Raw genomic sequence first — 12,824 nt, forward strand, 5'->3', positions numbered from 1 at the left:
CAAACTTCAATGATGGAAGAGCCATGCACATCAATGCAAAATAGAATACTGAATCATTCACAGAAATCTTCAGCCAGAAATGCTGAGTGGATCATTCATCTCAGCCTCCTCCAGTGATCCCTCACATTATAGATACCAGTCTCCAGCCAATTTGATTCACTCTACATGAAATCATGAAATGGTTGGAGACACTGGATACTATAAAGGCTATGGGCCCTGACACCATTCTGGCAACAGGATAGAAGACTTATGCTCTAGAACCTGCCATACCCCTAGCCAAGCCCAGAAATGTCTTGTACATAAAAAGCAGGACAAATGTAACTCAACTAATTACATTCCCATCGAATTACTCTCAATCATCAGTAAAGTGATGGAAACTGTCATCAATAATGCTGTCAAGCAGCATCTGCTCAGCAATAACCTGCTCAGTGATGTCCAGTTTGGGTTCCGCCTGGGCTATTCAGCTCCTGACCTCATAAGAGCCTTAGTTCAAACATGGACAAAAGAGCTGAATTCCAGAGGTGATGCAAGAGTGACAGCCCTTGACATCAAAGTTGCATTTGATTGTGGCATCAAGGAGCCCTAGCAAAACTGGAATCAATGGGTATTGGGGGCAGACATTGTGCTGGTTGGAGTCATACCTGCCATGTTGGAAGATGGTTGTGGTTGTTGGAGGTCAGTCATCTCACCTCCAGTACATCTCTGCAGGAGTTCCTCAGAGTAGTGTCCTTGGCCCAACCATCTTCAGTTGCTTCCTCAATGACGTTTCCTCTATCATACGGATGGGGATGTTCGCTGATAACTGCATAATGTTCAGCACCTTTCATGACTCCTCAGATATTGAAGCAGTCCATGTTCAAATACATGAAGATCTGGACAATTTTGAGGCTTGGCCTGACAAGTGACAAGTAACATTCATGCCACACAGATGCCAGGCTATGACCATCACCAATAAGAGGCATTCTAACCACCTCCCTTAACATTCAATTATGTTATCATCACTGAATCCCCCACTATCAACATCCTAGGGGTTGCCATCTGACCATTACCCACATAAACACAGTGGCTACAAAAGAAGATCAGAGGCTAGGAATACTGTGGAGAGTAACTCACTACCCGACTCCTCAAAGCCTGTCCACCACCTGCACGTCAGGTGTGTGATGGAATACTCCCCATTTGCCTGGATGCATACAGCTCGATCAATACTGAAGAAGCTTGACAACATTCAGGACAAAGCAGCCCGCTTGATTGGCACTACATCCACAAGCACTCACACCCTCCAATGCTCATTAGCAGCAGTGCGTAACTATCTACAAGATGCGCTACAGAAATATACCAAAGATCCTCGGACAGCGCCTTTCATATTAATGACCACTTCCACCTAGAAGGACAAGAGTAGCAGATACATGGGAACACCACCAACTGCAAGTCCTCTCCAAGCCACTCACAATCCTGACTTGGAAATATATCATTGTTCCTTCACTGTCACTGGGTCAAAATCCTGGAAGTCCCTCCCTAATAGTATTGTGAGTCAACCCACAACAAGTGGGCTGCAACAGTTCAAGGCAGCAGCTCACCACCACCTTGCCAACGGCAACTAGGGATGGACAGTAAATGCTGGCCAGTCTGCAACATCCATATCCCACATCAATGTAAAGAAAAATTGCATTGCCTCACATTTCTTACAGTAAGCCACTGGATTCAGGCTTCCAGTTGCAAAAAGACCCTTTTGACTACCATTCTCTGCTTCCTAACACTATGTCAAAGAATTCAAAAATCCCACTAAGGAATATCATTTAAAATCATATAAATGTGATTGAAAATCTCAGAATGCAGGAAGTTGATTTTTATTCCCTCATGCAAATGGATGATTCATTTAGAACACCAGTTGTTCATCATGGAAGGAGAAAACTTTAATCAGAAACAAAGGGACTTGGGAGGGGTACTTGTGCATGAAACACAGAAAGCTGGAACACACATGCAGTAGGCTGTGTGGAATGTTGGCCCTTATTTCAAGGGGGTTAGAATATGAGTAGAGAAATCTTACTGCAAATTGACAAGGTGCTGGTGAGACCATATCTATAAGGAAAGATATAATTTCATTGAAGGCAATTCAGAAAAGGTTCACTAGGATGATCCCTTCTTCTGAGGGATTGTCGAATGAGCAAAAGCTAAATAGATTGGGACGCTACTCACTGGAGGTGATCTGATAGAAATATATTGAACTTTTAAGGGTTTCCTTCAGGGGAGAGTCTAGCACCAGAGTCTATAATCTCAGAATAAAGAGGAACCAATTTAAGACTCAGATGAGGAGGAATTTCTTGTCTTAGAGGGTTCAGAGGTTTTGGAATTCCTTGCGTGGAGAGTTGTGGGGGCAGAGTTCCTGTGTGTATTTAAGGCTGAGATAGATAGATTGTTGATCAGTAGAGGGATCAAGGGTAATGGGGAAAGGGCAGGAAAGGCAATGGGTGAAGTAACGGATCAACCATGATCCTTTGAATGGAGGAGCTGGTCAAGGGGCTAAACATTCTTCTCTGATTCTGATTTCTGATGGTCTTATAGTCATTAAGGAGTAATGACTAAATGCTTGAATAAGAATTGTTAGTATCTTTTTACCTCAGTTATGTTGATTGGTGTAGACATATGAGCAGATTTGCCTGATTTGTGTTAAGCCTTAGGTAGACCCAGGCTTGGAATTAAGGTAGCCAGATCTTTAAAATTTAAAGATCACTTAAACTTTAAAACAAATGTCATGCCAATCCTTAAAAATGAATAGGTTCAGTCAAACATAACATTGCAGATTCAGTCTCCCCGTCCCCACGTGCCCAATCCCGCCCCGCACCAGTCCTTCTTCAAACACCTGCTTCTTTATCTGTTCTGTGTTACATCACTTCCCCTTTACCTGGTGTCAGGGTGGGAGAGGGGGCAACAATCAGAATAATTTCCAGAACTCCTCCCTTTAAACCTTATTTGGCCACTTCAAGCTCCAGTTAGGTTTAGATAAAACCTTCAAACTCTCAAATCTGTGGCTTTCCCCAAGGACATTTTTTTAAAAAAAAATCTCTATCCTAATTGCTTGCTTTTCCTGACTTTTTGATTCATTGCATTAGTTGATAGAAGACAACAGAAAATGCATCAGCATCATGAGCTGAGCTATCACTAAAGCATGTGAGAGTATTTTGAACAAGGGGCTAAATTGAATGCTCATTCCCCAATTCCACAGGTCATCCTATCAGGTGGTTACCTGCATTTTCTCAATATTCTCTTGTGCTTGTCGAGTCTTCTATTGGAGAAAGTGTAGCAGATTTTATGCAATTGGTCGAACAGTTATTGGACCTCAGTTATAGGTTTTTGCAATAGAAGTATGGGGAAGGAGATTTCACCATAGACAATTACAGATCATCCCTCCCAATTCCAGTGGTTTATTATGATGACTGTTTCTCTTGTGTATGCCCACCAGCTCCATCTGATTACCCTCAAGGGAAGCTTTGGTATGCCATTGTCAAGGGGGTTATTTATCCCACCATGCCAGAATGATGTATGAGAGATAGTCCCACAATATTTTCCCTTGCTCAGGTATGCCAGACTCATGGCCAATAGTATTACCTCCATAGTCCTTCCGCCAGGCTTTCTCAGTGGCATAGATAGGACATGAGCACACTATGCTTGATTCCTCAAAACTATATAGTACTAAAGATATTCCCAATATTACTTTCCAGATTGGATTGCATTGAGGTGGATGCAATACACTTAATATGATGCCCTTCACTTATCACTTCAATATTCTCTACTTGATAGCCTGCCTTAGGTGTATCATATAAAGTAACAATTGTTGTTTCTAAAACTGTTCCTAATAACATTCCACCCTTTATTATGGAATAAGGAAGTGTTAAGCCCAGAGTTGTCAACCAGACGGTTGGTTTTGGGGTTTTTCATCACTGATCCAGTGGGGTACCTCTCCTTGATGCATTTGTTTCAGATTTTCCCAGGTTTACTCAACAATCCAGTTACCATAGGTAAAGCACATATTGTTTTTAACTGCTCTCCTTCCTGACTCATTTATTTCCCTAGAAAATGCATTGCTAAAAAGGTCCACTGAGCGTTGAGACTGAACACTGATTTATTTTAGTCTAGCTGAACCTAAGGTATGTTTTACTCCTGTCCCAATATTAAATTGTTACATCGTTAACTAATTCCCTTTTCCCCCTTCTTAATGGATGGTCTTGGCCAGGCCATTGTTTTCCAAGTTCAGTCTCCGTCCAGAGTTATAGAGTCAAACAGACCCTTCGGTCCAATCCGTCCATGCCGACCAGATATCCCAACCCCCTCTCGTCCCACCTGCCAGCACCCAGTCCATATCCATCCAAACCCTTGCTATTCATGTACCTATCCAAATGCCTCTTAAATGTTGCAATTGTACAAGCCTCCACCACTTCCTCTGGCAGCCCATTCCATACATGTACCACCCTCTACATGAAAAAGTTGCCCCTTAGGTCCCTTTCATATCTTTCCCCTCTCATCCTAAACCTATGCCCTCTAGTTCTGGACTCCCTGACCCCAGGGAAAAGACTTTGTCTATTTATCCTATCCATGCCCCTCATCATTTTTTAAACCTCTATAAGGTCACCCCTCAGCCTCCGACGCTCCAGGGAAAACAGCCCTAGCCTGTTCAGCCTCTCCCTATAGCTCAAATCCTCCAACCCTGGCAACATCCTTGTAAATCTTTTCTGAACCCTTTCAAGTTTCACAACATCTTTCTGATAGGAAAACCAGAATTTCACCCGATATTCCAAGTGGCCTAACCAATCCTGTACAGCCGCATCATGACCTCCCAACTCCTGTACTCAATACACTGAACAATAAAGGAAAGCATACCAAACGCCTTCTTCACTATCCTATCTACCTGCAACTCCACTTTCAAGGAGCCTTGAACCTGCACTCCAAGGTCTCTTTGTTCAGCAACACTCCTAGGACCTGACCTTAAGTGTATAAGTCCTGCTAAGATCTGCTTTCCCAAAATGCAACACCTCGCATTTATCTGAATTAAACTTCACCTGCCACTTCTCAGCCCATTGGCCCATCTGATCAAGATCCTATTGTAATCCAAGGTAATCTCTTTCACTGTCCACTACACCTCCAATTTTGGTGTCATCTGCAAACTTATTAACCATCCCTCTTATGCTCACATCCAAATCATTTATGTAAATGACAAAAAGTAGAGGACACAGCACCGATCCTTGTGGCACTCCACTGGTCATAGGTCTCCAGTCTGAAAAACAACCCTCCACACCTTTGACCCAGTTCTGTATCCAAATGGCTACTTTTCCCTGCATTTCGTGAGATCTAACCTTGCTAATCAGTGTCCTATGGGAAACCTTATCGAACGCCTTACTGAAGTCCATATAGATCACATCTACCGCTCTGCCCTCATCAATCCTGTTACTTCCTCAAAAAGAAACTTCATCAAGTTTGTGAGACATGATTTCCCCTGCACAAAACAGTGTTGACTATACCCTAATCAGTCATTGCCTTTCCAAATACATGTACATCCTGTCCCTCAGGATTCCCTCCAACAACTTGCCCACCACCGATATCAGGCTCACTGGTCTATAGTTCCCTGGCTTGTCTTCTTAAACAGTAGCACCATGTTAGCCAACCTCCAGTCTTCTGGCACCTGACCTGTGACTATTGATGATACTAATATCTCAGAAAGAGGCCCAGCAATCACTTCTCTAGCTTCCCACAGAGTTCTAGGGTACACCTGATTAGGTCCTTTATGCTCCTTTATGCATTTCAAGACATGTAATACTTCCTCCTCTGTAATATGGACATTTTTCAAGGTGTCACCATCTATTTTGCTACTTTCTAGATCGTCCATATCTTTTTTCACAGTAAATACTGATGCAAAATACTCATTTAGTATCTTCCCCATTTTCTGCAGCTCCACACAAAGGCCCCCTTGCTGATCTTTGACGGGTCCTATTCTCTCCCTCGTTACTCTTTTGTCCTTAATGTATTTGTAAAAACTCTTTGGATTCTCCTTAACTCTATTTGCCAAAGCTATTTCCTGTCCCCTTTTTGCCCTCCTGATTTCCATCTTAAGTATACTCCTACTGCCTTTATACTCTTCTAAGGATTCACTCGATCTATCCTGTCTATTCTTTACATATGTTTCTTTACACCTGACCTGCACATCTTTTGGACTGTGGGAGGAAACCCACGCAGACACGGGGAGAACGTGCAAACTCCACACAGTCAGTCGCCTGAGGTGGGAATTGAACCCGGGTCTCAGGTGCTGTGAGACAGCAGTGCTAACCACTGTGCCACCGTGCCGCCCACTATTATTGCCCAAACCTAATTTCTCAGAGGGCAGTTAAGAATCAACCAAATTGCTGTGGGTCTGGAATCACATAGGATGGCAGATTTTCCATTCCTAAAGGATTCTTTTTATTCCAGGTGAAATTTGAATTCAAATTTCATCTGCCATGGTGGGACTTGGACCTATGCTGCAGAAGCAGTCTATTTATTTTACATTTCTTTTTAATATGGGCGGCACAGTGATTAGCACTGCTGCCTCACAGCGCCAGAGACCTGGGTTCAATTCCCGCCTCAGGTGACTCTGTGTGTGGAGTTTGCACATCCTCCCTGTGTCTGCGTGGGTTTCCTCTGGGTGCTCTGGTTTCGTCCCACAATTCAAAAATGTACAGGTTAGGTGAATTGGCTATGCTAAACTGCCCATAGTGTTAGGTGAAGGGGTAAATGTAGGGGAATGGGTCTGGGTGGGTTATGCTTCAGCGGGCCGAAGGGCCTGTTTCCACACTAAGTAATCAAAAAAAAAAATTAAAAAGAGCTGAAAGCCCAAGGTTACCTTTCTGAACACCCCACCTCTGCTCTAAATGGGTTTCCAGTCTGATTTCCAGTCAAGTCCATCACCAACAATGCCACACTCACTACCAATCATAAACACAAAATGTGGTTAGTCATTTTCAGAAGTGAAGTTTGCGGAGCCAAGATTTCACCCACCACTGTGCAGCCAACCCAGGAATGAAAGTAGATTTTTTTAAAAATTGCAGGGGCACTTGTTATTATGATGTAGCAAGGGGAAAGGGACTGATTAAACTGCTCAGAGAGCTGACATGGAGTTGATATACCAAATGACCTGCTTCTATGACTGATTTGCTGGTTTCTGCTTAATGGACTTACGAACGTCAAGGAAATGAACACAATGGGGACTAGAGATGAAGGGAATATTGAACTAATAGAGGTGACCAAAGACTAGCTAATCAGAAGATTAGAAAAATTTGTTAATAATGTGGAAACTATTTAGTTTAGGAAATAATACAGAAATGGGTTTGGAAAGGAGTAAAAAGATGCATTTAATGACAGACACAAGGAATGTGTCAGAAATGATCTTGGCATAGTCATAAATAAGCACAAGTCTGGATAATTCAAATCAGTTACTAAATGGTTTTAAATATATAGGTGTAACTGATTTGAATTATCTTGACTTGTGCTTATTTATGACTATGCCAAGATCATTTCTGACACATGAAGCATAACCCACCCAGACCCATTCCCCTACATTTACCCCTTCACCTAACACTATGGGCAGTTTAGCATAGCCAATTCACCTAACCTGTACATTTTTGAATTGTGGGACGAAACCAGAGCACCCAGAGGAAACCCACGCAGACACAGGGAGGATGTGCAAACTCCACACACAGAGTCACCTGAGGCAGGAATTGAACCCAGGTCTCTGGCGCTGTGAGGCAGCAGTGCTAATCACTGTGCCACTCACCGTGCTGTTCAGTAAAAGAGTCAATTTTCAATTGCAGATGTATGGCATTAAGACTTATCAGATTGTGCTTTCAAAAGGTACAGATTCTTGAAATTAAAAAGGAAATTTGAGCTGTTTCTTATGCAATTAATCACTCTGTTCATTGTTTCTGAACTTTGAGTTTACAAGTAGGGAGGAAGTGATTCACTAGCGCTCCAGATCTAAGTAAGGAGATCCAATGATTATTAATTTACACCTATATATCTAAAACCATTTAGTAAATTAATAATCATTGGATCTCCTTACTTAGATCTGGAGCCCTAGTGAATCACTTCCTCCCTACTTGTAAACTCAAAGTTCAGAAACAATGAACAGAGTGATTAATTGCATAAGAAACAGCTCAAATTTCCTTTTTAATTTCAAGAATCTGTACCTTTGAAAGCACAATCTGATAAGTCTTAATGCCATACATCTGCAATTGAAAATTGACTATTTTACTGAACAGCACGGTGAGTGGCACGGTGGCACAGTGGTTAGCACTGTTGCCTCACAGCGCCAGAGACCCGGGTTCAATTCCTGCCTCAGGCGACTGACTGCGTGGAGTTTGCACATTCTCCCCGTGTCTGCGTGGGTTTCCTCCGGGTGTTCCAGTTTCCTCCCACAGTCCAAAAAATGTGCAGGTCAGGTGAAATGGCCATGCTAAATTGCCTGTAGTGTTAGGCGCAGGGGTAAATGTAGGGGAACGGGTCTGGGTGGGTTGCGCTTCAGCAGGTCGCTGTGGACTTGTTGGGCCAAAGGGCCTGTTTCCACACTAAGTAATCTAATCTAATCTAGTTTAAAACCTATCAGCAAAATTGTATTCTTCTGTCTAACTCTGGAAACAAAAATAGGAGTACATTTTTGGAATTGTTCACAAACAAATGTTTCTTTATTTTTCCTGCATCACTATTTAAATATATTTTAAAATCCTTTAGTCTGATTATCCACCTCAGATAAGACTTTGTTTGGTTTCTAAAATCAGCAAGAAATAAAAAAGGACTCCAGTTTTTGAAAAGGTACGAATACATTATTCATGGATCTAAGAAAGTTACTGAAGACCACCCTTACAGAATATTTCGGTCTAGAATATATTACATATTTATGCATTAATATTAACAATGTATAACAGGGACAAAATTGGTATTTTATGTTGCAAAAGATATTTTGCTCCTCTAGCTAATTGATACATTGCACTGTCACATTGATTATACACCTCCATACTGGCATTTCTCCCATGGTGTATCTTTCAGAAAGTCTCAGATGGATGGTTTTACAAATGGATCAACATTATACAATTGCAGAATTATTCAATTGTTAAACTGTACGTGCATCCTTGAGGCCATATGATTTAATTGTTCCACCATCTTGAAATAGTTAACATAAATGAAGCTGCTGTTGATATTAACTGTAAGAAACTTGGTTGGAAAGTATTCAACTTTCAAAATATGAAAGCTATATGGTACTAGAGCTGGATTCAAGAATTTCCACTATTGCTGAGTCTAAAACATAGTTGCAATACTGTGATCAATGCCTTGCTGTACCTGGGTTCAGTATGAAAAGAGATGTCAGAACACATTTCTATTCAATGGGGTGACATGGTCTCTAACAGATACCCTCTCATCTCCCCTCTTATTCCTTCAGAAGTTTATATTTCTCTATAATTCATATTAGATTTGTTCTTGAGAAGTGAGTGTCCGGATTTTGTTCAAGAAATAGTGGAGTGAATTTTAAACATACTATAGAATCAATTCAACAATATTTACATGCACATGTGGATCACATTTTATTGCAAGCTATGTACACGCTAACTCTATAATCCTCAAGTATAATGGTAAAATCAGAATGTTGTCTATCTCTAGAAACATTTAAAAGACAAGTTTAAGGAAAACAATTATTCTATTTGATATTATTTAATAATGAAAACAGTATGAATGGAGAATTAAACTAAATGACTTAGTACTTTAAATTGAAATTACAAATTTGAAGCAATTTCCTTGCTTGATTTTTACCTAAAGATGAGTTGTTAATATATCATTATCTGTCCCAATTTTAAGTATAAAACTAACATCTTAAAAGACAATGGACAAATGTTGACTGTGTTTGTCTAACTACCACAACTATACTTGCCAGAATGTAGGTAACATTTCAGAAACAGACCCTTCAGCCCACAATGAAAAGCAATTAGTCCAGAAGAAATAGAAAATGAGCAAATTTGATTGAAGAATACAAATGGCACTATTATATTAAGCTTCATTAACAATCGTTTCATGAATCAGATTGTGATATTATTTAAAGTGAACACAAACTATATACAAATTTTTGACAACTAAACCGTTAAAATCCCATTAGGCAAAGCCAATCAACACTTCACTAAGTAAATGGAAACATGGAGTAGCACAAAATGAAGCATTACACCTTTAATCACAGCCAAAGCCAAATTACAAAGAGTTTTCCTTTCCTTATCATTTAAACATTCGTCAAAATAAATCTGTAAGGATGGGATAACTGTATCTGATCATATCTTCTGAATTACAAAATAAAGCTGACAACATTAAAAATATTTGATCACATGGAATAAGTCTGCTGTCAAAGATTGAAATGATTTTTTAAAATATCAATTTCTTTATTTCAGGCCAAGTACTGATGGAAAAGGGAACACTATTCCCTACTTAATCTAGCTTGTCTTAATGCTGCATTGTGTCAGCAAATGATATCTCAAAAGGAGAACCATGCTGGGAATAGAAACAGCTTCTTTTATATCACGTTAAAATACATAAACTAATGCAACCTTTACAATTTCACAAACATTTATTTAAATTTTTAAAATTAAGTGTCCACCAAGTTAATAACTTAATTTTAGCAATTGAGAGCATTTGATTTTGGTGCTTCTAACATGCGCTACAGAAACTCATAACTTGGACTATGGGTTTCTTACTGTACAATGACATTTAAACTCCTTGATTAGGTTGCATTTTGCAATAATGTAGAATATATAATTTTAGTAATCTGCAGCACAACAGCATGCAATGTGTACTGTACTATAACTGCTCCAAAACCTTTATAGAAACCAAAGATGCCTTCTTCTTTCTTGATTACATTAATGCAGTCCCTCATCCCTTCATACTGTGTGTTAATAGGAAGCACTTCAAACCCATGGTCTGTGTTGTCAATGATGGTCCGGGTTCCTTGAATATGTAGGCGGTGAAGTACTGTTTCTAATGGGTAAACCAAAATGTCAGCACAAAGATTTGCAACAAAACTAGCAATAAGTTCAGGGAAGTAAGCATCCAGCACAGTTTGTACAGAATTAGAAGCATCTGCTGGGTACTGATGTGGTGTCTTTTTCCGAAAAAGAAACAGAATAAATTTCTGGATGATGGCACTTATGATATAATGGACCACTCCATGCAGGACAGTTGGAAAGACTAGAACTCCCAGAGGAAGGAGGCGTTTGCTGTGAGGGACACCCATTCCCACCAGTCTGCATATACCTTCTTTTACACAATCAAGTATTCCTGGATTGTCTCTTATGATTTCACTCTGGAAATAGAACACAATAAGTTAGTCATTATTAGAATATTACACATGTATATTTTATAAATAAATAAATACAACAATATCTTTAGTTGAACTTTTGTTTCTAGTAATCCATATCATTAAATTGGTTGCACATTAAAAAGGAAGGAGGAGCAAATTTTAGGAAAAAATATAAATGCAACTATGAAACAATTTGAAAAGCTTGTGCTGTCATGCATTAGTTCTTTAGCACTATATCTCAATTACAAATCTCTACAAGGAAACCAAGCCTCTTATACTGAATTTTCTAGAGAGTATGTTACAGGAGGTGGTCACTCCCTAACTACAAAGTTTAGGAGGATAAGCAAGTAAACTTCAGTTTCAAGCAGATCCACATCATCACAAGGCTAAAGTCCAAGGACACAGCATGATAAAGAAATACAATACTCAGAAGGAACTGGATAGACTGGGGGTGGGGTGTGGTGTGGTGTGGTGGGGTTGGGTGGGTGGATGGATGGATGGATGAGGAAGAGAACAAGGCATCCGTGGAACTGCCCAAGAACCTCTCCATAATTACCCCTAGGTGTCAGGCCATCACCAAAAAAAAAGTACAACACGTTGCTGGAGGTGGGAAAGGAGCAAAATTCCTTCACATTTCACAATGATTCTTAAAAAAAAGGGTAATAAATATCAAACAAATGAGCCTAAAAGGCTCTGTCTCTCAATGAGAGGAGCCTTTGTAATAAAAGGTGGATGAATTCACTGCGCAGTTATTAATGGATATGATGTAGTTGCGATCACAGAGACCTGGCTCCAGGGTGACCAAGGATGGGAACTCAACATGCAGGGTTATTCATTTTTTTAGGAAGGGTAGAAAGGAAAGAGGTGGGATAGTGTTCCTGATTAAGGAGAAGATGGATACAATAGTAAGAGAGGACATTAGCCTGGACAATGTAGAATGTGTATGGGTGCAGCTGCAGAACATCATAGGGAAAAAAGATGTTCGTGGGAGGTGTGTACAGATCGCTAGTGGTTGTGATGCTGGGGAATGTATCAAATAGGAAATTAGAGATGCATGCAGTAAAGGGTATAGCAGTTATTTTGGGTGACTTCAATCTACATATTGATTAGACTAACCAAAATGGCAGCAATGTGATGGAGGAGGATTTCCTGGAATGTATGAGGGATGGTTTCCTTGACCAATATTTGAGGAACCAACTAGAGAGCAAGTCATCCTAGACTGGGTATTGTGGCATGAGAGAGGATTAATTAGCAACATTGTGGTGCATGATCCTTTGGGGAAGAGTGACCATAATATGGTAGACCATAACATGGAATGTGGCAATTAAATCTGAAACTAGGGTTCTGAACTTAAAGAAAGCTAACTTTGGTGATATGAGGCATGCATTGGCCAAAAATACTTAAGGAGTTGATGGTGAATAGACAATGGCAGACATTTAAAGAACACACGGAAAAGCTTCAACAATTGGAC

The 12,824-nt window shown here is 40.2% G+C and overlaps 1 protein-coding gene across 1 annotated transcript in view; it reads right to left on the reverse strand.

Annotated features, from left to right (window-relative positions):
* Positions 1 to 9,574: 9,574 nt before the first annotated feature.
* The window catches only part of slc25a46 (solute carrier family 25 member 46), a 30,796-nt gene continuing 27,546 nt past the window's right edge, over positions 9,575 to 12,824 (reverse strand). Inside the window, exon 8 of the mRNA XM_043710495.2 lies at positions 9,575 to 11,356. Coding sequence (XP_043566430.2) covers positions 10,778 to 11,356 — 579 coding nt within the window. The 3' untranslated portion in view covers positions 9,575 to 10,777. The remainder of the gene's footprint in view (positions 11,357 to 12,824) is intronic.

Source organism: Chiloscyllium plagiosum, unplaced genomic scaffold, assembly GCF_037043375.1.
Source record: "Chiloscyllium plagiosum isolate Xiang-an unplaced genomic scaffold, Cpla_swu_hap1 HiC_scaffold_2, whole genome shotgun sequence".
Lineage (NCBI taxonomy): Eukaryota > Metazoa > Chordata > Chondrichthyes > Orectolobiformes > Hemiscylliidae > Chiloscyllium > Chiloscyllium plagiosum.